A 26340-nucleotide genomic window follows, 5' to 3' on the forward strand; every position below is an offset into this window, starting at 1 on the left:
CTGCGTTTCGGACTGAAATGCGTAAATGAGACATTTCAATAAAATTCGTTAAGTATTCATGATGAAAAGCGTACTTTTTTCCGTTGCCAAACTGGAAAAATATGAATATTTGGAGAAAGTGGATCTCGCTAACCAGACGAAGTCGTGACTGGCCCCCGAACAAAATTTGGCAAATTGCTCCCGTCATTTTGTGGACTGGAAACCCATCGAGACAAGTCCCGTTCCGACACGTACGCGGTACTAAGAAAACTTTCATATTTGCCCATTATTAAGTATTGTTTTGTGTACTGGGTTTTCAAGATAAACAGTTAATTATCGATTATCTTCCTATGTTTAGTTCTCTGTATGTAAGATGACTATCTACATTTCAAGTAAATCTGAGATGGTTAAGCAAGTCTGAAACGCATCAAGCTTATATTTTATATTTTTACTTCTACTGGGCCCTGTATCATGTATTCACAGTATATCGTTCTTGCTCTACCAAGCGATAAATCGGAAGCATCTCATATTTGAAGAGTTCACAAGTGGAGACTAATTCGGAAATTTGCTCTTCCGTGAAGAAATTTTAAGTGGAAATCGTGAAATATAAACATTGTAGCTCAAGGAATGATATCACATGTAATCAAGCATTGTTGTTTACAGTATATAAGACACGCTGAATATATAGCATCAAAGTCAATTTTATGCTTCTCTTCACGCTTCGAATAGCATGAAGCTGTCATAAAATGCAAACATCTTGATGATGTTTAGCAGTTCTAGTGCTCAGTAAATATAAATTTGACACTATTTATAATGTAATTCCCCTAATACATCATCGCTATAAACACACGAAAGAACGGGATATTTCTAGATGTCCATGCCGATATAACCGCCATATGGTTCAAACCATACAACATGAAGCTCGCTTTATCATAAATAGATAACATTCTAATTTTAAAATCTTTATACCCATTGGCATTTCTAAATTTAGAAGCTCCACTCTTTATAGTACCCACTACCTTAGAAATATTATAATTAACGCATGGCCCTTTTGTGAAAATACTAAATATAGAAGACGCTAAAAGTGTATGTACACATTAAGTCACCGGGAAGATGTTTAACAGCAGCTGTTGGACACGTTTACCGACTATTGTGGGGAAATCTTCAAGTATGCCGTGTTATTTATTCAATATTTTTGTACTTCATTCTTCTGTTTGTATTACGTGATCTGAATAATAAAAAAAAAACTGAAAATGAAAGTTATGAATTGTTATGATATCTAATTTTGAAGGTGCACTTGAAATATTAGCTTTATGTAATAGCCTTGAGTAAGTTCTATAACTCTATTATAAGTTTTATAAGTTCCAGACGGACATCTTGATGGCTTTTGAGTCATTTTCCTTCTTTTTTCTGTGGACTGCTTATCATGTATGCGATTTATTAGATAAATATTCTTAAAGCCAAACGTATGACCCGATTATCTAACCGCTTGCTTAATTCTACCCAATTAAGTTTCTCATGACATTACAACAAAACATACACCGTACAAGTTAGAAGCGATTTGTTCTCCTCTTTGACTAGCCGGTAACGTGATCCTTTAACCAGGAGATTAAAATAATTATTAAGTAAACGTGCCGTCTGTATGAGCATTTGCGAAGTGATTGAATTCATTCTAAACCGGCCATTACACCTAATTAAATGAGTGACATCACAAATTAAAAAACAAATGATACAACATATCCGAAATGAACATGTGACGATGTCATTAATTTGAGTTTTATAAAAAGCAAAGGCATCGTTAAGGCGTCTGAGATGTATCTATTGCATATCACAAGAATAGTAAATATGGAAATCACATCGATATCTTTGCCGGACTGACATTTTAAGAAGAATTTTTCATTGAAATCTCGCTTGAATGCTTTTGACTTGGACAATTTGCGTGAGCCCCTACTGCACGACGGTCGACATATGTACACTTCCGGTTACGTCGGGATTAACGTTATGTCAACGGAATCGTCACTGAAACGCATTTCAAAATGTAGTTTGTTCCAAAGAATAGTAAAGTGAAACAGATGGTAATTATACAGGTAATTTGTCAAAACGAACAAGGTTTTTTCCTCTCTTTTTTTTAAAGCCGCATACCTCGAATAACCTGAAATTCTAGTCATACACATGTATTAATGGCAATCCCAGATGATCATTCACGCTCTCCTAACATTAAAATGACCGTTGGACTGGACGCTTTTATTTTTATCGCGAGATTTGTCACGGAGCCGAGAACGAGACTACAACAACGTACACTACACATAAACTACACACATGGCCTTTGCTTACATATCGAGTTGCGTGAACTTGTCTATTGATGCTTTCATTTGAACATATTTGCAAAATATTCTCGTAATAACTGATCAATATAAACAAACATACAACTAAATACTTACGAGGGCTGATTGATATGTTGTGAGCATATTGAAGGATTTGAATTTTGCCAGACATATTGTGTTATTTTTCTACATGATCCCCAATCAGTATCTCTACACTTTTGCTAGCGGTGTTTAAGGGCCTCAATGCAACTTTTATAGAACTCCTTTTCTTGGCTGATCAGAAAGTCATCCACTGTATTATGACGTCATCATCGGACTGAAAGTGGGTGCCTGAAATAGCTGTTTTCAGTTTTGGAAATAGGTGAAAATCTGATGGAGTGAGATCAGGTGAATAAGGCGGATGCTCAATCAAGTTAAAGCCCAGAAAACACAGGCCATAATCTTCCCATCAGATGGAACAGTCTTTGCCTTCTTTGGCGGGGGATAGCCAGGGTGCTTCCATTGTTTCGAATGTTGTTTTGCCTCTGGGTTAAAATGATGAACCCATATTTCATCAATAGTGACAAATCTCTGAAGAAAGTTGTCAGGATCTTCCTCAAAAAGGTTAAGATAAGCATGTGATTATGTTCGCCTTTTTATGCAAATATTGGATCACTGCTCTTTCACCGAATTTGTCCATTTTCCAAAAGCCGCTTGTCTTGTTCACTTTAGTGCTACCTCGTTGATTTAAACTTACCAAATGAGACTAGTCCGTGGGTACACGGCCGTATATAGTCAGAGAATAGTAGGACTTAAAGAGACCATCCTTGAGTACCTCCTTCAATACAAGGCTCACAACATATCAATCATGCTTCGTATTTGAAATATAGCAATATCAATACTATAAAACATTGATAAAAATCAGGTCGGTAAAGTTCTATTGAATACGGAAAAAAGCTAACCAGCAATCCGATAGACGTCCAGCAAAATCGGAATTCGTGTCTATTCCCTTTTCTTCTCTTGCTAAGTTCCAACTAATCAATTCTTCTCCTAAGAAAATCATGAGGTTCTGTCGATTCCAGCCCCTTTTTACGTTTCTTTTCGGCAGAATCTGCGTTTTGGCAGACACATGATTTCGGTGTTCCGCCATTGTTGTTATTGACTGATAACCCACCCGTTGCATTGTGGGACTAGTTTGGATAGAAGCCTGGGTCCGATGGACCCAGTTATTATTTTGGGAAATTTCCCCTATACTTTCATAATACATATTTTCCTCAAGTTTTTGATTCCCGATAATTTGGTAAGTGTATATTAAGTCTGAAATCTGTAAAGAGGTCCAAATGAAAACATTTATGTATATTTCTTTGGGAGTATGTGGCTTTAAAGATACATAATAATGATACACTGGTTGTGTGATCATGGTCGCCCGGACCCCAATCAACAATTGTACAGGAAGCATGTTAAAGAATTGTTAAATCTTAAGAAACTTATCCCGGAAAATAATTCAAGACCAAATGGCGGAGTGTTGAACTTACAGTTGGATCGAGTCGAATTTTATCGCTACCTTTTCAGCTTCACTGATAGTGTCCAAGAAAACTCATCTTGTAGTATTACAGAGACAGACTGGTTTGTAGAAATATATCTCTACACATGGTATAAAACTGTTCAGACAGAATAATTACCATTAATATCACGATCTGAAGGCTAGACGACAGTAAATTGTTGAGAACATATTAATCGGACATCCATACTATTCTCGTTTATGAATGATAGTTTCGGGGAGTGATAACTTGACCTATATATCAGGTAGATATAAATGTAGGCACGATATCTTACTAGATTTATAGAGTAAACCGATATGTTTACTTTTGGCTTACACAGATAATGGGAATTGACAACACGGCTATGTATTTAAATATGAAATGATCATTGATAGGTTTATCGTCACCAGATTAATAGATATACAGGAATGTGTGATATCAGTGTCGTACGCTGAGGGATCACAACATTTTATATTTACTAATTTGCCATAGTCTAAATATACTGTACAATTGAATACTGTAGTATCATAAAGAGAGACGTACAGTATTCTACAAATTGTCTCTCTGTTTGTTAATATGATTCTAATCGAAGACATCTCCGATTATTAAGATTGAGGAAGTTTCTCAATGGGGATAGCAGACCATTTCTTTAATAACGCCTTAGCATATAACACATAACTCTTCCACCGCCATTATTAACAATCTCTGGTGTGATAAACTGCTGGTTTACGTCTGAAATCATCAAAACTGGAAACGATCGACAATATTTTCAAAGATGAAGTCAATCACATTGAACGAGTTTTTGAAAGGCCTATGGTACTGCAATCCAATGTTGATTGGATGACTTGGTGAGAGTAGCTACAGTATCTAAAGCAAACCTAATCGCCGGAGATCTTAATTAGCAAAGAAGTTACGTAGGTAAAACATAGATATGCACCAATCTAGCAAACACATACTGCCGTATCATTTTTCCGTAATTACTCAGTGTAACAGTTTGTAACCTTAAGTTGATCGTTTATAACTGAACCTGTGATAACACTGCTCTATATAGAAAACAACTGTTCATATCTGATACAAGGAAACTCGGGATGATCTATGCTGAACGAGATATCGTAATACCGAGATTGTCAAATATTGTAACAGACGTGGATATTTTAATGCAAAGGGAATAACATATAACAAATGCATTATCAGTGTTTACGAAGGATAGTTCCAATCGCTAATAATAATAAAGTCACAGGGAATTGACGCGAGAGTATTAAAAGAAAGACAAATTAAGTGGCGAGCCTTAACCTTTGTCTTTCTGTCCCGAGCCAAAAATACAGCTTATATTTTAAACCACTGAATATGTATTCTATTTATCCTGCAACAGTCATCAAAAATACGCATCTTTAAGTGAAACGGTATAAATAATGTTCCAAATATGTTCGCCTTTTGAACGTTGTTTCACTCGGAAGTAGGTAATTCGTGCTAAGATTCTAAAATACAGCTGTTTCCGTCACTGCCAAATACAGCAAAACATATACATGTATAGTGGGTGTTTTCCAACAATGCGGCGCCAGTTGCAGGATAAAAACATGTATACGGTCGTGGGGACCGGAAATTTGAGCCAAATACCTGTGCTTTTAAAGTGATGATGAAGATGGTTTTTACTTACCTAGGTATGGTTAATTCCTTTGTAATAAAACATAAACACAACACTATGAGGATGTCCAACTGCAATCAGGCGATAAACATGTAGACACTGGCCGAAGATTTGACCACAGGAGGTCGAGGGGGGTTGATGGTCAGCCGATAACGCGAGACAAGCTGTAACCCATCTCACCTGTATCACTGGCGAGTCTCTTCATCATCTGTATGGACTAATCAGTCCCAGCCGTGACGACCCGATTACAGGTACAAGGATGATTACAGGTAGAAACGAAAACGAAACAAGATATGATCTAAATATAGACATATTATCAAGCAATTTGTGATAAAATGGGTGTCATTTAAAACAGCATAAGTCTTCACTTACTGGATCAAACCACACGCCATGCTTTGTATATACGGGGAAGTATACATATGTAAACATCCCTCTTATACTAAAGAGAGTACACCTGTGACTAGTACGGATGAGTTATCATCACTCCATGTCAAATTCAGATGGTATATCAATTTATCTAAAAAAAAGATAAACAAATGGATAGAAATATTATACTTTAATGCATGCTAAAGAATGACCGAATTGGACTAACGAATCAAAAGCATAATCAACTGGTATATCTTTACATAAAATGATATCAAGTTTAAATTTTTGTTTGTCACGTTATTTCATTGCTTTTTATTTTTACGTTAATGGTGTTGATTTCCGTGTAAAGCACTGTACATGCATTATTTTCGTGACTCACATGCTATCTTAAGTACAATTCTCAAGGTATCTAATTTTCCTATTTCAGCACTGTCAGTTTATATTTTACTGATACGAGGATCACTGATATTTCGATATTACAAGTTCATCTTACATTCTTGTCAATACAGAACTGTTAGGTTTGGTTTGTTTTTTTAACGTCTTATTAACAGCCAGGGTCATTTAAGGACGTACCAGGTTTTGGAGGTGGAGGAAAGCCGGAGTGCCCGGAGAAAAACCACCGAACTGTTAGTGCTATTGTTTTGCTGAAAAATTTCACTCGGTATAATTAAAATGGTCGTCTTTATGTTTTCTGACCCAATGAGTTGTTTCGGTCAGTAACTGTTCCAGTAAGGTTTCGTTTGTCATCGGCAAATCATATCAAACCTCTTATCAACATTTCCCAAGATTCCCTTCACCAATCCCTCATATGCTTGTATTCTTTTCCCCTCTAGGCCCTGAAGTTCTGTTCCCCGCTCAGACGTATTGCCCAAGTCAGTTCGTACGTCTTAGCGGCGTCGGAGTACGAGCTCTTTATCAAAGACTGATCATTAGTTCGGACAGCTTCCATAAATGTCTTCAGCTCCGTGCTGTAGGAGTCGCTTCCTTCAAACGTGAAGTCTCTGTCCTCGTTACGCCTTCCCTTTTCCATTGTACGCACGCGCAGAATACAATTGTCCTGGTATGGCTCGATCAATGACAATTTCAGTCCGTCCAACTGGACATCAATAGTTGCTTCATATCTGGTACCAGGTAACGCGATCGAATGCATCATAGTTCCAAGACCACCGTCCTCGAATCGCCAATGACTGATGGTCACACGTGGGATTCTTTTGCGTGGCGGAATATCTTCCTCTGCACCCAACGGAACATGCGCAATGTGGCCAGCACCACTCCGGTCATCTGCTTCAAGCATAAGTGTGTGTACAGACGCTAAGTCAACGTCTCCCACAATATACCTGGCTAGATCACAGAAGTGTGTGGCTTGTTCAACTACCGGACCTCCGCTCAGATCAGCGTTATACCAATATTTGTTAGTCATTTCAGTGTACGCGTAGTAATACCGTGCGTTAAATGCCATTACCTTCCCTCCGTGTTCTTTTATCAGTTCTTTCATTTTCGTAACCGCTGCATGGTATCTGTAAAGTCAGAGCAAACATGTGGGTTATATAAATATATATGTGGGGAAATTCTTGTTTCATATGTTGACTTATGGGGGACAAATTATCAAATCATACGAATTTACAAAAAAAAAATACTTTCAAAACTAAGAGAAGAAAATTTAATACTCGTTTTCAGTAAGAAATAGTGTATTTATCTATTCATTTTTTGTTTGTTCATAGAGAGAAACATAAAAGAATCACCTATAAGGATCAAAACTATTTCTTAACTAATATATATACATTTGTATTTGGAAAGTTTTCGTATATCGAAACATGCTTTAAACTACAACAGGAACTGTTTGACATTGGGATGTTACAGAATTAAGAAATATATATATTATATATATATAAATTACCCTTGTCTATTTTTAAATAAGTATAGAGTGTCTCTCACATAGTAATTACAATACGACAAATTCTACACCTGAACATGTATCCCACAGAAAGGACTACGTTGGATTCACCAACAGCTTTCTGTATGGCAGCCGCATACGGTTGGAAGTCGTCAAGTGGCAGTACCGACATGGGCTTTTCCATGAATACGTGGATGCCAGCCCGTATACACTGCAGTTCCAGGTCCTTGTTACACTGGAGACTGCCCCGTGCTACAGGGGGTACACCTATAAAAACTGCGTCCGGATTCATGACGATTAGATCAGCAATATCGGCCAGTACCCGACACTCTGTATAGTAGCGGCCATGTTGTGACGTCAGCCTTGTCTTTAACACCTGTTCGGCTTTCTCCGTATCCGGATCGACGATTGCTATCACTTGGAAACCGCCAAGTTGTTCAAGGCGCGACGCATGATCCCAGGAAACGTTCCACCGACCGAAATTTACACAGCCGGCTCCTACAAAGCCTATCCTTAACATGTTGGTCGACATCCCTGAATGTGAAAAAATGAAAAGGGTCTGATTACCCAATTGTAAGACAGCGAAACAAATATATCAAAGTCAAAATGTAATCCATAAATCTTACTTCTTACTATTTAATATTCAGAGGTGGCGAGTCTAATCGCCCAGTTCTCTTGATTTCGAAGATTTAAACGACAGATCTAGCGACAATTTATAGATCTATTATTCTGGTATTGACAGCAAGCGATCATTTCCCTTTAACGCGGAATACGTTCACGTCCATGTAGGATCAGAAACATTTTGATGGCGAATACAAGCGGTTTGTGATAGTAATACAGTGTATATAAAATATTTGAAGCGCTATCTAGTTCATTCATTTGCTTATTTGGTTTTGTTTTCTTTGTGTAACGTCCTTTTAACGGTCAGGGTCATTTAAGGACGTGCCAGGTTTTGGAGGTGGAGGAAAGCCGAAGTACCAGGAGAAAACCCACTAACCTATTGCCAGTACTAGGCAACTATCCAACGAAGGTTTTGGACTCGCAACCAAGAGGTGGATGGCTAGTGATAAAGTGTCAGGACACTTATTATATAATTTATTCAAACGTTCCACGATGTAAAGAAGCATTTATAACAATACAAGGAATAAAAAAATCTGCTTTGCAGTTAACATCCAATTCGTTTATCTACCTGATTACACAGGTGACACGTCTGCGTTAGAGTCTAAAAAGAAAACGTAACAAAAGAGTTTAATTCCCTTTTGAATTTGGCCAGGGTTATCAGCTTCCTGGTATCAGATGGTAACCAACGTCACTGATAGCCTTACGGCATACCGGCTATTGTTAGTCAAATGACGGGAGTTTGGAACACATAATAAGAAGAGGGTGACAGGTTTAATACTGATGAGCTGTTCCGTTTAATTCCTCGTATGTATAAATCTACATCAAATTCTTGAAATGTAACCTGAATCGCACAGGTAACTAATGTAATGAACATTCGAGTGTAGGTATCCTGGCGAGTTACAGTGTTTCTGGACCCTATGCAAGTGACATATGTTTATCTGTATTAAGTTATTAAGTAACAATCAAATGCACCAGGCAAACAAGCATCTGTGGTAACAAGCTGCCTAATACTCCCAATCTTAACATGGTGATAATAGGTACTTGCAAAAACGTTTACCCTTTCGCCTCACCCAGTGGAATATTGAAGAGTAGGTGTAGTGTAGTCTAGGATTTACAACTTGAACCGCCTCAATAATTTGGCACCAACATTTAGCTCGAGAATCACGCTGACACTTAGGGCTTAAGATTTGTCTTTTCCTGATAAAGCTACACTATATTGATGTTCATCAAGGCACTGATATCTATTAGACTACTTCTATAAATCGTGGTCTGTTAAATATTAAATAATGGTTAGGATATATAAATTGTTGAAACTGTGATGAATTCTGTCCTGCATTCTTTTTATAGTCAACAGACGTTAGAATCAGTACACTAAAGTACTAGTTACCTCCCTCAGCGGTTTCCTGTATTCAGTACACTAAAGTATTAGTTACCTACCTCAGCGGTTTCCTGTATTCAGTATACTAAAGTATTAGTTACCTCCCTCAGCGGTTTCCTGTATTCAGTATACTTAAGTATTAGTTACCTCCCTCAGCGGTTTCCTGTATTCAGTATACTTAAGTATTAGTTACCTCCCTCAGCGGTTTCCTGTATTCAGTATACTTAAGTATTAGTTACCTCCCTCAGCGGTTTCCTGTATTCAGTACACTAAAGTATTAGTTACCTCCCTCAGAGGTTTCCTGTATTCAGTACACTAAAGTATTAGTTACCTCCCTCAGAGGTTTCCTGTATTCAGTACACTAAAGTATTAGTTACCTCCCTCAGAGGTTTCCTGTATTCAGTATACTAAATTATTAGTTACCTCCTTGAGCGTTTTCCTGTATTCAGTGTTGCACTGGCCCCTTGTTATTGTAATACAGATTTGGGTCATGTATTTCTTCAGATAAAGTCTGTAGCTCTTATCGTAAAGTGTTGACAGTCAGTCCACCTTCACCTCATATGTACGACCTTTGGGGCGCCACAGCTAACCAGCTAACCACAGCTAACCTGGCAATCGTTTACATTTATTCTTTTCGCTTCTCAGCCTTCCTCATGATTGCATCCAGTGACATGCCAGTATTATTTTCTGTAGGAATGTTGTGATTCTTGTCCTTGATATCTTGTAACTGTACATCTCAATTGGCGTCGTTGTACAATGGTTAGTATGTCAATATGACCTGATTTGCTTGCCATGATATGTTGATCATTGGAGATTTGGTCTCTGTAGGTGCTGTTCGTGGGAGCTTCCCGAGACATCTCATCATTGGAGATTTGGTCTCTGTAGGTGATGTTCGGGAGCTTCCCGGGATACATCATTGGAGATTTGGTCTCTGTAGGTGATGTTCGGGAGCTTCCCGGGACATCTCATCATTGGAGATTTGGTCTCTGTAGGTGATGTTCGGGAGCTTCCCGAGACACCTCATCATTGGAGATTTGGTCTCTGTAGGTGATGTTCGGGAGCTTCCCGAGACACCTTATCATTGGAGATTTGGTCTCTGTAGGTGATGTTCGGGAGCTTCCCGGGATACATCATTGGAGATTTGGTCTCTGTAGGTGATGTTCGGGAGCTTCCCGGGACATCTCATCATTGGAGATTTGGTCTCTGTAGGTGATGTTCGGGAGCTTCCCGGGACACTTCATCATTGGAGATTTGGTCTATGTGGGTGATGTTCAGGAGCTTCCCGAGACATCTCATCATTGGAGATTTGGTCTCTGTGGGTGATGTTCGGGAGATTCCCGGGACATCTTATCTCTGTGGCATGTATTCTACTTTCGAGATCTTCTGTTGTTTTCACACAGACATCGAACATTAACGAGACGTTTATTCTGATCAAAAACATCCAGATAAACTTTACCAATGCTTTATTAAACACTAATCTATGATGAACTTTTCGAGTTATATAAATGTGATTATAAGCGACATTTGTATAAATTTCATTTAAGATATTAAACCTATTACAGTTTTAAGTCTTCAATCTACATCTTGACCTCTCCTTGTCGCCGTATCGCCCAGGTCAATTCGTAGGTTTTCGTGGCGTCTTCGTACGAGCTTTTGATGAGGGATTGCTTCCTCTGACGAACAGCTTTGATGAATGTATCCAGCTCTCTCAAATACTTGTCGTCATTATCGAAAACGAAATCCTGGTCTTGGTTAGGATTTCCACCCTCTAGATTTCGGACCCTCAGTATACTGGTACTCTCGTAAGGGTCGATAAGCGAGAGTTGGAGACCGTCTAACTGAACGTCAATGGTTGCTTGGTAACGACTTCCGGGTAACGTTATGGAGTGCATCAACGTCCCAAGACCGCCGTCCTCAAACCTCCAGTGACTGAGTGTGACTCTGGGGATCCGCTTGTTGGACGGTATATCGTCCTCCGCACGGTCTAGGAGGTGATTAAGGTTACCAGCCCCGCCTTTATCGCAGTCGTTCAGCATGATAGTATGCAGTGACGTCATGTCTACATCCCCAACAATATACCGAGCCAGGTCACAGAAGTGAGTAGCTTGCTCCACGATTGGTCCACCGAAGAAATCCGTATTGAACCAAGTTTTGTTTACTCCCTCTGTGTAGGCAAAGTAATAGCGGGCATTGAAAGCCTTCACCTTCCCGCCATGGTGCGCAATCATTTCCTTCATTTTCAGGACGGCGGCGTGGTACCTAGAGAAGAACAGACAATCGCTTGATAAAATGGTATCAAAAGTTAACTTAGCTAAGTTAAATATTTCCATTTTCAAATGTATCGGCAATAAACAGCAGTGACCGTGAAAAGTAAACAAACAATTTGACTAATTAATATGAAATACATTTTTGTATACTTAAGGCTACAAGGTTCTTTTAATAACAAAGCACAATGTTCTTATGCATGTATAGGAAATCAAGATTACCGCGGGGCGACACAAAATACGTCCGTCGAATACCATATAGTGTCATACCCTATCTTGCATTAAAATAAGAGTTTCATCACATCAAGAGTGGCTAGCTGGCATGCTATAAATCTCGCATTTCACTACAAAGTCAATGTTTAATTTCTAACAAGTTGAGGAAAACTGTTCAAAAGTCTCGAACTCATTAAACACAGCTTGATTTCATGTTTATAAAGTATACCAAGTTTCAAAGAAATCAAGAGAAAACCCTGGAAGAAGATCTCCGGAAAAGATTCAAGTAATAGAAATAAACAAAAGGCAACAAAGCCTGCAAAAAAACTGAAGCAAACATTTTTTGGGGAAACATGACTTCTTATTATGATTTAATACATTCGAAGTTTTAATTATCGGTAATCGGTCTAAAATGTAGGATGTTATCTACGGGGGAAAATCAAATACTGACATGAGCAAAGGGCAATAACTTTTGCAAAAAACAATATTAATTATATAAATAAAGATTATTTTGAGACAACCACAACAACATAGCATGATTATAAAGCCTACCGAATTAAAAAGAAATCTGTTAAACAACACAGGAGAAGATTTCCGGGTAAAACAATATCAAAATAAACAAAGGGTAATAAATTGATGAAATTTGACGGACCTATAAAAAGTAGTGAAATATAACATCTTGAAGAGAAGAAGCAAGAACCCTATTTAAGGTCTTTGTATTTTGATATCTTTACGACAAAACATCGCACCTAAACAAAAGAGGAGCACAAAACCCGGAGTAAATCTGAATGACATTTGCGGAATGTTCAATTCATATTGTCGCTCTTCAATAACGTCGAGATTCCCACCAAGAAGGACGGTCTCTTCATCAATTATAAGTTAATTTGATTTGCTCATAATTATTTCATTCTCTTTGAGGATCAAGAACAAAGATTTCCAAAGATGGATATATTACCTGTATGAACATTGGAACATATATCAAATTAAAGCGACATCGCGGCTAAAACAAACTGATATCAAATAATGATGCATTTTCAGTTTTTTATTTGTGTTCGCAGCCCTTACACATTTAACGATCACGCGAATGACCAGAATGACTTGAGAGTAGTGACATAATACATTAACACCTCTTTTTCGGCAGTGCATTTTGTAATTGGTGTAGCAAACGGTTCTTAATAATTAAAATATAATACAGAATGAACGCAATAGTCTCATCGCTCGCAGTGGCAAAAGTACGAGTTCGAAAAGAGGCCCATGAGAGAAGAAATGTGATACCCCTCGGTAGTATCATTACAAGGACTTTCATTACCATCAAGTCCAATATCATATCACTTGTACGAATCCTTTACGTTACAAAGTTTCAGTGTGTAGATGGCATTGTCAACGGGCTGGATGCATCAGAAAATAGCAATGGACCAATTAGTCGGAAGCCATTAGTCAACAAGGAATGTGTTATGCGCATGCGCTTTTATACATGACGGTAAGAAATCCTTATCCGTCTTAAAAGCTGGTGATGAAAAATCCGTTACTTACTAACGCCTTGTGATCATATTTCATATATATATTAAAAACCTATCTATATTGTTCATAAGATGATGCACTTGATATCCAATAAGTTCTTATGCAGTAATTGATAAAAAGTATAAAAAAATTATGGCTTTATCGTAAAGTCTCGATCGATAAACAAAACGACAAACATTGTGTACAGTGAACAGTGTACTTGCAGTCGTTGTGTTTATTGTTTTCAATTTCGTATGAACAATTAGAATTGATCTTACCTGAACATGTAACCGACTGATAGAACGATGTTGTTCGCCCGACAAGCCTCCGACACAGAGCATGCGTAAGGCGAGAATTCTTCCGGGGGCACGATCGATAGAGGTTTTTCCACGAAAACATGTATTCCAACCCTGGAAAACTCTAATTCCAGATTCTTTCCATCTATTGGAGAGCCTCTGTAAGCTGGGGGAGCCCCAATGAAGACCACTTCCGGTTTCATTCCCAATAACTCCCGGTAGTCAGTTAGGAGTCGGCAGTGTGTATACATGTGACCGTAGTCAGGAGATGCCAATCTTTCTTTTAGTACCTCATCACTCCGACGGGTGTCGGGGTCAACAATTCCAATAACCTCCATTCCACCAATCTTCTCTAGGCGTGACGCATGATCCCAGGGCACTTCCGGTCTACCGAAGTGAATAGCTCCAGCCCCAATAAACCCAATCTTTAGCATAGTTTGACTCATAACAGCACTTCTGTTTCGGTCAGAAATAGACTAGAAAAACAAGCGAGGTTATTTTATTCATAACATACACTGACTGTTAGCGTAGGAAGCTACACGAAAAACAGGACTTAAACTTCATCGATTTGCAATATAACGTATATATTCAAAATTTGAAAGCCAGTATACATACACGACGTCTAGTTGTTTATAATTTCTACAAACACGTGTCTTTGCATACCTTTGTCAGTGCTATCATGTACCTACGCTTCAGCAGTCTGTCCGAGAATACACCAGTAGGTAAAAAAAAACACAGGTAGATAAACCCTACTGTCCAGCTAACCAATCAAAATCGCAACACTACACCAGGTCAGAAATCACTGTTAGGTACAGTAACGGCGACTGCTATAGGGGTAACATTTTATCTCCATTAATGAGATATGAAACCCTCATAAATGCTACCTCCTGTAACCGAACGTCAGACCAACGTTTGAGTACGGTTCATAAGAGTTGTCTCCCCTATGATTACGTATGTTAATGAAGTCAGGAGTTATGTTGGTCTCCCGTGTCGTACCCCCTTAACACTGCGTTTGACTATTGTATTTAACAGTTTTGATAATTCAATATGTACCAATGGTACACATCCTTCTGTCAAACTTTTCAAATATTTTATTCCGTAAATTTTATTCACGATATTTGGTTTCTGTGTACTAGTATTAGTTTTTACTCTTTTTTTTAGTTTCTAGAAATAGCTCAGTTGGTGGAGTATCAAGACTTATATAGCCTCGGTTGAAGGTCACACTGGGGGCGTTTGGCGTGTCCTATGTTGTCGTAGTAGTGTCCTTGAACAGCACACAACAATTGCTCTTGAAAGCATGCGAGGATGCGTTTTATCAAACTAGCCATCAAAACAATTATATGGGAAATAAAATAGGGATGATTTATGATGTTTTACACTCAATGTTTCTCCGAATCAAACTTCAGATAAGATTCCAACTCTACAAATGAAATTATCTATTTAATTCTTTCTTTCATATTGCGGATTGACAGTGTTAGTAGGTCCTAGTTATCTGAATTCCATCTTCCGATGTGACGGATTTGGCTACTCATGCTAATCGGCCTCTTTATCCAGTTAAAATAAACGAAGTCAGATAATTTAGTATCAGAAACCATTATCTCAGTCAGGTAGACGAAGTATATCTCGTAACTTAGGATTGTACAGAAAACAAACAAGATACTCACATATAGAGATAGTTGATGAATTGAACATTATATTGCTGTTTCGTCCTTCTAGGACTCGCCGGTGTTTATAGGGGGCGACAGGGGGAACTCCATGAGGAGGTGCAATACATTTAAGCAATGAACAGTGGTTTTAAAGTTGTTATAGTCGATATGGCAGCAATATGTATGGTGGGCAAATGGCATGGGACCCGTTAGGGTTCCCATGCTACATTTGCCAATCTTTTAACGGGTCCCATGCCATTTGCCCACCATACATCTTGCTGCCATACCGACTATAACAACTTTAAAACCATTTTTCGTTGCTTAAATGATTTCCTATATGATTTGATAAATCTCTTTATTTTCAATGTTATATTTCAAAAGAACGTATTATCATATTGTGAACCGTAAATGACACAGGAGTTAGTAGCCAAAAGCAATCTCTACTGCCCGATTGTCACTTACACAAAAAGAAATTTGAAATCATTGGATTCTTGCTAATTTGTCACGTGTTAAATCTGAACGTATCCGGAAGCTTGTTGGTTTGTTCAGGACATTAATGTCTACCAACAGCTAACGTCTGTTTTCGGTTCATTGTATACATTTATGTATATGATTTATTTGAAAAGATTGTCATACCCATTTTACTGCATGGCTGTGAGGTTTGGGTTTTACCGACCTCAAAGTAATTGAACGTGTACACTTAAAATTTTGTAAATTATTACTTGGATTTCAAAATAGTATAACTAATTATATGGTACAACTCCACTTGAAATTTCAGTAAAATCAAGAGTTAACTTATTGTAAATGGAAACCATTGCAGAAGTCCCCCAAACGCCCCCTATATACACGGTTCCAATGAAATTTTCATCAAGCCCATGCAGTTGTAGTTGTGGCCCTCTTTTACCCTCATATAGTTCCATCGAAATACACTACTATCTAAATTTCGACCAATCAGAAGACAGGAAATGACAGCCATTTTGTAAAAATGTGAAAAGGTAGTTACGAGAGTGACCGGTGTTCAATGATGTACCAAAGTACCAGATTTCATTGAAATCGGACAGTATATCAGGAACAACGAAATGGCTGTCATTTTGTTAAAATAAGAAAGTGAGGTTACCAGAGAGACCAGCTGAAGAAGAAGAACAAAAAGTCCCCCAATTCGTTTGGGGGACTTAACAATATATTGGTCACAGTTGACTCATTCTGAAATAAGTAAAGTGAATATTATTCTGTATAAAGTTCTTTTTCACTGTCATCATTTTGATGATAAACCTGTTTCATACATACATGAAAGTTTTGTTAAACGCATTTTAAATGAAGGTGGGATGCGTTACGTATGGGATATACAATATTCTTCGTATTGTAATCATGTATGGCTAGAACATGTTTAAGTTAAGACTGTATGACCAGTACTTGCAGAAATGGGAGGGTGATGTACACATTTTATCAAAAGCTATAATTATAGAGTGTTTAAGGATAAATGTCATTATGAAATTTTTATTGATACTTTAACTGATTAAGATAGAGTCCCTTAATAAATTTCGTACAACTAATTGTTGAAACTGGCAGATAGTACCAGATTGAGTATAAGGAAAGAAAGTGTCCACATTGTAATAGTCAACAAATTGATGATGAATTTCATTATTTACTTGAAAGTACAACATTGTCTGCTCGTAGAATTTTACATGTAAGACAAATAGTATCGGTAAAGATCAAATATTATTAAGTTTAATGAACTGAAGAATACACCTTATATTAAAACACTTTATTAGAATAATTAACAACATCATTTGTCTTCCTTGATAAAAATGTAAACGTTATGTTTTGAAACAGTGCTGTGTATCGACTACGAACACTGCAATAACTGTATGTACATTGTATTACATTGTAAATATGTTTTCTCTTTGCAATATCATATGAAAAAGAGAAATAAAATGAATTTGAATTGATGAAGATGGTGTGTATGGCTGCTGGTGCAAAACGACACTGAAAGTGGCATCTCACTGAAACGTCATGATCAGAAAATCTGAGCGTTCCCATACTACCCCGACCTTACTGAAAGACGTCCCTAGTATTTGACAGCATACATACGAACACACTTCGCACATTCTCCGCATATTGTCAGAAAAGCATGACAATTTGAGTACTACCAGGGCAACACGGTTAAAGCTTTAATTAAGAACCAAACCTGTGTCGCCAAAACCCAATATTCATAATGGATGTTTTATATTTGAGGTGCATGTTAGCTGCTCTTTGTTCAGAGAATGATTACAACTAATATGGTAAAATCAGTCATGTTCCAATTCACAGCTCAAGAAATGGGAAAAGGTTTTATGTAGTTGATGTCTTGTGTACTGCAATAATATGACATCAAATCAACGTTAAAGCAATTAGTCTCGTCTGTAGATTAGTTCCTGTGTTAATTGTTTCATCTCTCCGTTTTTGCATAATTGACTATCGTTTTAAGAGGTAAAGTCTTTATTCATGATTGCAAAATGTACAGACAGTGAATATTTAAAAGTACAAAAATGTTATGAATGCATGTTGTAACTCTGAACTCCATCGATTATACTCTTACCCGTTTTTACAATCAAGAGTATTCATTGAATTATTAAATATTTAATAGATGCTATATTTTAAGGACTGTGCATTAAATCCTGGTTTCTCCCTGTCCCAGTATCGCCCAGGTCAAATCGTAGGTTTTCTTGGCGTCTTCGTATGAACTTTTTATAAGAGATTGCTTCCTCTGACGAACAGCTTTGATGAATGTGTCCAGTTCCCGCAAATACATGTCGTCGTTTTCGAAAACGAAATCCTGGTCTTGGTTAGGATTTCCACCCTCTAGACTTCGGACCCTCAGTATACTGGTACTTCCGTACGGGTCTATCAGTGAGAGTTGGAGACCGTCTAACTGAACTTCAAATGTTACTTGGTAACGACTTCCGGGTAACGTAAGTGAATGCATCAACGTGCCGAGACCGCCGTCCTCAAACCTCCAGTGGCTGATTGTTACTCTGGGGATCCGCTTGTCGGACGGAATGTCGTCCTCCGCGTTGTTTAAGATGTGATTCAACTTACCAACTCCACCCTTGTCCGAGTCTTTTACCATCAGCGTGTGTAGTGACGTCATGTCTATTTCGCCGACGATGTACCGGGCGATGTCGCAGAAATGGGTAGCTTGTTCTATGATTGGTCCGCCACTTATTGCAGTGTTGAACCAGTATTTGTTGATCCCCTCTGTGTAGGCAAAGTAATAGCGGGCATTGAAAGCCATCACCTTCCCGCCATGGTGCGCAATCATTTCCTTCATTTTCAGGACGCCCGCGTGGTACCTGTAAGAAATCAATGGTAATGCAAAATAGAAACGAGATATAAGTACATTGATCTTGGAGACACATGTAAACAAAGGTGACTAAATGATAGCACGCTTCACATTTACTTTGGTTTTATCTTTCGGAAAACTATATAAAGATGATAATGCATTGTTCTTACCTAAACTTATACCCAACAGATACGACGATATTATTGGCCCGACATGCCTCCGTCACTGAGCATGCGTATGGGGAGAACTCTTCAGGAGGCAAGACCGACAGAGGTTTTTCCACGAAAACATGTATCCCAGCACGTGCAAACTCTAGTTCCAGATTCGCTCCATCCTTTGGGGACCCTCTGTAGCCTGGGGGACTCCCGATGAAAACCACTTCCGGTTTCATTCCCAGTAACTCCCTGTAGTCGGTTAGTAGTCGGCAGTGTGTATACATGTGACCGTAGTCAGGCGAGGCAAGCTTTTCTTTTAGTACCTCATCACTCCGGCGGGTGTCGGGATCTACAATTCCGATCACTTCCATTCCACCAATTTTCTCCAGGCGCGACGCATGATCCCATGGTACTTCCGGTCTACCGAAGTGAATAGCACCGGCCCCAATAAACCCAATCTTGAGAGTTGCTTGACTCATATTTTCAGTTTCACTGTGTTAAGATCTAGAACAAAAAAAAAACAAATATGATTTTGACTCCTGTGCTAGCATCAGTCACATTCGGAAATATTTTAGTTTTAGAATAAACGTTGCATAACATGTTTGTGTATCAATAAAATGGCTTAAGACAAAGAAATCTTTCTTTGAAATAACCAAATGTTTTCATGAAACACAAAGGACTTTAAAATGTTAATTTAAAATCAAAAACAACGTTTCTTCAATTTAACTTGTCAATGGATGAAGCTGTTTTGATACGTAAATTTCCAAAAGTTTATTTATGTGACACTATTATGAAATTTTGTGGGTTTCAAAGAGACTCAAAAGAGCTCTTGAACAACCCTCTACACCCACCCCCACCCTCGAATGTCTGATTTTCCACCCTGTAACTACCACACATCTTACTATTCCATCCTGTAACTACCACATATCTTACTGTTCTACCCTGTTACTACCACATCTCTTACTGTTCATCCCTGTAACTACCACACATTTTACTGTTCCAACCAGTCACTACCACACCTCTTACTGTTCCATCCTGTAAATACCACACCTCTTACTGTTCCACCCTGTAACTACCACACCTCTTACTGTTTCACCCTGTAACTACCACATCTCTTACTGTTTCACCCTGTAACTACCACATCTCTTACTGTTCCACCCTGTAACTACCACACCTCTTACTGTTCCACCCTGTAACTACCACACCTCTTACTCGTTCACCCTGTAACTACCACACATCTTACTGTTCCACCCTGTAAATACCACACCTCTTACTGTTTCACCCTGTAACTACCACACCTCTTACTGTTCCAACCAGTCACTACCACACCTCTTACTGTTCCACCCTGTAACTACCAGAGCTCTTACTGTTTCACCCTGTAACTACAACACCTCTTACTGTTCTATCCTGTAAACTACCACACATCTTACTGTCCCACCCTGTAACTACCACACATCTTACTGTTCTACCCTGTAACTACCACACCTCTTACTGTTTCACCCTGTAACTACCACACCTCTTTCTGTTCCACCCTGTAACTACCACACCTCTTACTGTTCCACCCTATAACTACCACACCTCTTACTGTTCCACCCTGTAACTACCACACCTCTTACTGTTCCAACCTGTAACTACCACATCTCTTACTGTTCCACCCTGTAACTACCAAATCTCTTACTGTTCTATCCTGTAAACTACCACACCTCTTACTGTCCCACCCTGTAACTACCACACATCTTACTGTCCCACCCTGTAACTACCACACATCTTACTGTTCTACCCTGTAACTACCACACCTCTTACTGTTCCATCCTATAACTACAACACCTCTTACTGTTCTACCCTGTAACTACCACACCTCTTACTGTTCTACCATGTAACTACCACACCTCTTTCTGTTCCACCCTGTAACTACCACACCTCTTACTGTTCCACCCTGTAACTACCACACCTCTTACTGTTTCACCCTAAACTACCACACCTCTTACTGTTCCATCCTGTAACTACCACACCTCTTACTGTTCCACCCTGTTACTACCACAGCTCTTACTGTTTCACCCTGTAACTACCACACCTCTTACTGTTTCACCCTGTAACTACCACACCTCTTACTGTTCCACCCTGTAACTATCACAACTCTTACTGCTCCAACCTGTAACTACCACACCTCTTACTGTTCTACCATGTAACTACCACACCTGTTACTGTTTCACCCTGTAACTACCACACATCTTACTGTTCTATCCTGTAACTACCACACCTCTTACTGTCCCATCCTGTAACTACCACAGCTCTTACTGTTTCATCTTGTAACTACCACACCTCTTACTGTTCCACCATGTAACTACCACACCTCTTACTGTTCCACCCTGTAACTACCACACCTCTTACTGTTTCACCCTGTAACTACCACACCTCTTACTGTTTCACCCTTTTACTACCACACCTCTTACTGTTCCACCCTGTTACTACCACAGCTCTTACTGTTTCACCCTGTAACTACCACACCTCTTACTGTTTCACCCTGTAACTACCACACCTCTTACTGTTCCACCCTGTAACTATCACAACTCTTACTGCTCCAACCTGTAACTACCACACCTCTTACTGTTCTACCATGTAACTACCACACCTGTTACTGTTTCACCCTGTAACTACCACACATCTTACTGTTCTATCCTGTAACTACCACACCTCTTACTGTCCCATCCTGTAACTACCACAGCTCTTACTGTTTCATCTTGTAACTACCACACCTCTTACTGTTCCACCCTGTAACTACCACACCTCTTACTGTTCCACCCTGTAACTACCACACCTCTTACTGTTTCACCCTGTAACTACCATACCTCTTACTGTTCCATCCTGTAACTACCACACCTCTTACTGTTTCACCCTGTAACTACCACACATCTTACTGTTCTATCCTGTAACTACCACACCTCTTACTGTCCCATCCTGTAACTACCACAGCTCTTACTGTTTCATCTTGTAACTACCACACCTCTTACTGTTCCACCATGTAACTACCACACCTCTTACTGTTCCACCCTGTAACTACCACACCTCTTACTGTTTCACCCTGTAACTACCACACCTCTTACTGTTCCATCCTGTAACTACCACACCTCTTACTGTTTCACCCTGTAACTACCACACCTCTTAATGTTCCACCCTGTAACTACCACACCTCTTACTGTCACACCCTGTAACTACCACACATTTTACTGTTCTACCCTGTAACTACCACAGCTCTTACTGTTCAACCCTGAAACTACCAAACCTCTTACTGTTTCACCCTGTAACTACCACACCTCTTAATGTTCCACCCTGTAACTACCACACCTCTTACTGTTCCAACCAGTCACTACCACACCTCTTACTGTTCCACCCTGTAACAACCACACCTCTTACTGTTTCACCCTAAACTACCACACCTCTTACTGTTCCATCCTGTAACTACCACACCTCTTACTGTTCCACCCTGTTACTACCACAGCTCTTACTGTTTCACCCTGTAACTACCACACCTCTTACTGTTTCACCCTGTAACTACCACACCTCTTACTGTTCCACCCTGTAACTATCACAACTCTTACTGCTCCAACCTGTAACTACCACACCTCTTACTGTTCTACCATGTAACTACCACACCTGTTACTGTTTCACCCTGTAACTACCACACATCTTACTGTTCTATCCTGTAACTACCACACCTCTTACTGTCCCATCCTGTAACTACCACAGCTCTTACTGTTTCATCTTGTAACTACCACACCTCTTACTGTTCCACCCTGTAACTACCACACCTCTTACTGTTCCACCCTGTAACTACCACACCTCTTACTGTTTCACCCTGTAACTACCACACCTCTTACTGTTCCACCCTGTTACTACCACACCTCTTACTGTTCCACCCTGTTACTACCACAGCTCTTACTGTTTCACCCTGTAACTACCACACCTCTTACTGTTTCACCCTGTAACTACCACACCTCTTACTGTTCCACCCTGTAACTACCACAACTCTTACTGCTCCAACCTGTAACTACCACACCTCTTACTGTTCTACCATGTAACTACCACACCTGTTACTGTTTCACCCTGTAACTACCACACATCTTACTGTTCTATCCTGTAACTACCACACCTCTTACTGTCCCATCCTGTAACTACCACAGCTCTTACTGTTTCATCTTGTAACTACCACACCTCTTACTGTTCCACCATGTAACTACCACACCTCTTACTGTTCCACCCTGTAACTACCACACCTCTTACTGTTTCACCCTGTAACTACCACACCTCTTACTGTTCCACCCTTTTACTACCACACCTTACTGTTCCACCCTGTTACTACCACAGCTCTTACTGTTTCACCCTGTAACTACCACACCTCTTACTGTTTCACCCTGTAACTACCACACCTCTTACTGTTCCACCCTGTAACTATCACAACTCTTACTGCTCCAACCTGTAACTACCACACCTCTTACTGTTCTACCATGTAACTACCACACCTGTTACTGTTTCACCCTGTAACTACCACACATCTTACTGTTCTATCCTGTAACTACCACACCTCTTACTGTCCCATCCTGTAACTACCACAGCTCTTACTGTTTCATCTTGTAACTACCACACCTCTTACTGTTCCACCATGTAACTACCACACCTCTTACTGTTCCACCCTGTAACTACCACACCTCTTACTGTTTCACCCTGTAACTACCACACCTCTTACTGTTCCATCCTGTAACTACCACACCTCTTACTGTTTCACCCTGTAACTACCACACATCTTACTGTTCTATCCTGTAACTACCACACCTCTTACTGTCCCATCCTGTAACTACCACAGCTCTTACTGTTTCATCTTGTAACTACCACACCTCTTACTGTTCCACCATGTAACTACCACACCTCTTACTGTTCCACCCTGTAACTACCACACCTCTTACTGTTTCACCCTGTAACTACCACACCTCTTACTGTTCCACCCTGTAACTACCACACCTCTTACTGTTTCACCCTGTAACTACCACACCTCTTACTGTTCCACCCTGTAACTACCACACCTCTTACTGTCACACCCTGTAACTACCACACATTTTACTGTTCTACCCTGTAACTACCACAGCTCTTACTGTTCAACCCTGAAACTACCAAACCTCTTACTGTTTCACCCTGTAACTACCACACCTCTTAATGTTCCACCCTGTAACTACCACACCTCTTACTGTTCCAACCAGTCACTACCACACCTCTTACTGTTCCACCCTGTAACAACCACACCTCTTACTGTTTCACCCTAAACTACCACACCTCTTACTGTTCCATCCTGTAACTACCACACCTCTTACTGTTCCACCCTGTTACTACCACAGCTCTTACTGTTTCACCCTGTAACTACCACACCTCTTACTGTTTCACCCTGTAACTACCACACCTCTTACTGTCCACCCTGTAACTATCACAACTCTTACTGCTCCAACCTGTAACTACCACACCTCTTACTGTTCTACCATGTAACTACCACACCTGTTACTGTTTCACCCTGTAACTACCACACATCTTACTGTTCTATCCTGTAACTACCACACCTCTTACTGTCCCATCCTGTAACTACCACAGCTCTTACTGTTTCATCTTGTAACTACCACACCTCTTACTGTTCCACCCTGTAACTACCACACCTCTTACTGTTCCACCCTGTAACTACCACACCTCTTACTGTTTCACCCTGTAACTACCACACCTCTTACTGTTCCACCCTGTTACTACCACACCTCTTACTGTTCCACCCTGTTACTACCACAGCTCTTACTGTTTCACCCTGTAACTACCACACCTCTTACTGTTTCACCCTGTAACTACCACACCTCTTACTGTTCCACCCTGTAACTATCACAACTCTTACTGCTCCAACCTGTAACTACCACACCTCTTACTGTTCTACCATGTAACTACCACACCTGTTACTGTTTCACCCTGTAACTACCACACATCTTACTGTTCTATCCTGTAACTACCACACCTCTTACTGTCCCATCCTGTAACTACCACAGCTCTTACTGTTTCATCTTGTAACTACCACACCTCTTACTGTTCCACCATGTAACTACCACACCTCTTACTGTTCCACCCTGTAACTACCACACCTCTTACTGTTTCACCCTGTAACTACCATACCTCTTACTGTTCCATCCTGTAACTACCATACCTCTTACTGTTTCACCCTGTAACTACCACACCTCTTAATGTTCCACCCTGTAACTACCACACCTCTTACTGTCACACCCTGTAACTACCACACATTTTACTGTTCTACCCTGTAACTACCACAGCTCTTACTGTTCAACCCTGTAACTACCAAACCTCTTACTGTTTCACCCTGTAACTACCACACCTCTTACTGTTTCATCTTGTAACTACCACACCTCTTACTGTTTCATCTTGTAACTACCACACCTCTTACTGCTCCACCCTGTTACTACCACACCTCTTACTGTCCCACCTTGTAACTACCACAGCTCTTACTGTTTCATCTTGTAACTACCACACCTCTTACTGTTTCACCCTGTAACTACCACACCTCTTACTGTTCCAACCTGTTACTACCACACCTCTTACTGTTCCACCCTGTAACTACCAAACCTCTTACTGCTCCACCCTGTAACTACCAAACCTCTTACTGTTCCACCCTGTAACTACCACACCTCTTACTGTTTCACCCTGTAACTACCACATCTCTTACTGTTCCACCCTGTAAACTATCACACCTCTTACTGTCCCACCCTGTAACTACCACAGCTCTTACTGTCACACCCTGTAACTACCACAGCTCTTACTGTTCCACCCTGTAACTACCACAGCTCTTACTGTTTCACCCTGTAACTACCACGCCTCTTACTGTTTCACCCTGTAACTACCACACCTCTTACTGTTCATCCTTGTAACTACCACACATTTGACTGTTCCACCCTGTAACTACCACACCTCTTACTGTTTCACCCTGTAACTACCACACCTCTTACTGTTCCATCCTGTAACTACCACACCTCTTACTGTCACACCCTGTAACTACCACACCTCTTACTGTTCCATCCTGTAACTACCACACCTCTTACTGTTCCACCCTGTAACTACCACACCTCTTACTGTCCCACCCTGTAACTACCACACCTCTTACTGTTCCACCCTGTAACTACCACACC

The 26340-nt window shown here is 39.8% G+C and overlaps 4 protein-coding genes across 4 annotated transcripts in view; all 4 read right to left on the reverse strand.

The window, feature by feature from the left end:
* Positions 1-5556, reverse strand: part of LOC117335526 (guanylate cyclase 32E-like) — a 119444-nt gene extending 113888 nt beyond the window's left edge. The window contains exon 1 of the mRNA XM_033895582.1: positions 5481-5556. The gene's annotated coding sequence lies outside the window, so the exon portion shown is untranslated. The remainder of the gene's footprint in view (positions 1-5480) is intronic.
* A 453-nt stretch (positions 5557-6009) lies between these two features.
* LOC117335533 (uncharacterized protein UNK4.17-like) lies at positions 6010-10252 on the reverse strand. Its single transcript, XM_033895597.1, has 3 exons — positions 10151-10252; positions 7800-8262; positions 6010-7351 (listed from the first exon to the last, which is right to left on the reverse strand). The coding sequence occupies exons 2-3, from the start codon at positions 8258-8260 to the stop codon at positions 6664-6666; spliced, it is 1149 nt and encodes a 382-aa protein (XP_033751488.1). The 5' UTR covers positions 8261-8262; positions 10151-10252; the 3' UTR covers positions 6010-6663.
* Positions 10253-11175: 923 nt separating this feature from the next.
* LOC117328129 (uncharacterized protein UNK4.17-like) lies at positions 11176-14469 on the reverse strand. Its single transcript, XM_033885550.1, has 2 exons — positions 13983-14469; positions 11176-11986 (listed from the first exon to the last, which is right to left on the reverse strand). Exons 1-2 carry the CDS (start codon positions 14444-14446, stop codon positions 11305-11307), a joined length of 1146 nt encoding a protein of 381 aa, XP_033741441.1. The 5' UTR covers positions 14447-14469; the 3' UTR covers positions 11176-11304.
* Positions 14470-18296: 3827 nt separating this feature from the next.
* On the reverse strand, positions 18297-19602 carry LOC117315020 (uncharacterized protein UNK4.17-like). The gene is made up of 2 exons (XM_033869185.1): positions 19139-19602; positions 18297-18978 (listed from the first exon to the last, which is right to left on the reverse strand). The coding sequence occupies exons 1-2, from the start codon at positions 19600-19602 to the stop codon at positions 18297-18299; spliced, it is 1146 nt and encodes a 381-aa protein (XP_033725076.1).
* Between the last annotated feature and the right edge of the window lie 6738 nt (positions 19603-26340).

This window comes from Pecten maximus, chromosome 1 (assembly GCF_902652985.1).
Source record: "Pecten maximus chromosome 1, xPecMax1.1, whole genome shotgun sequence".
Classification (NCBI taxonomy): Eukaryota; Metazoa; Mollusca; class Bivalvia; order Pectinida; family Pectinidae; genus Pecten; species Pecten maximus.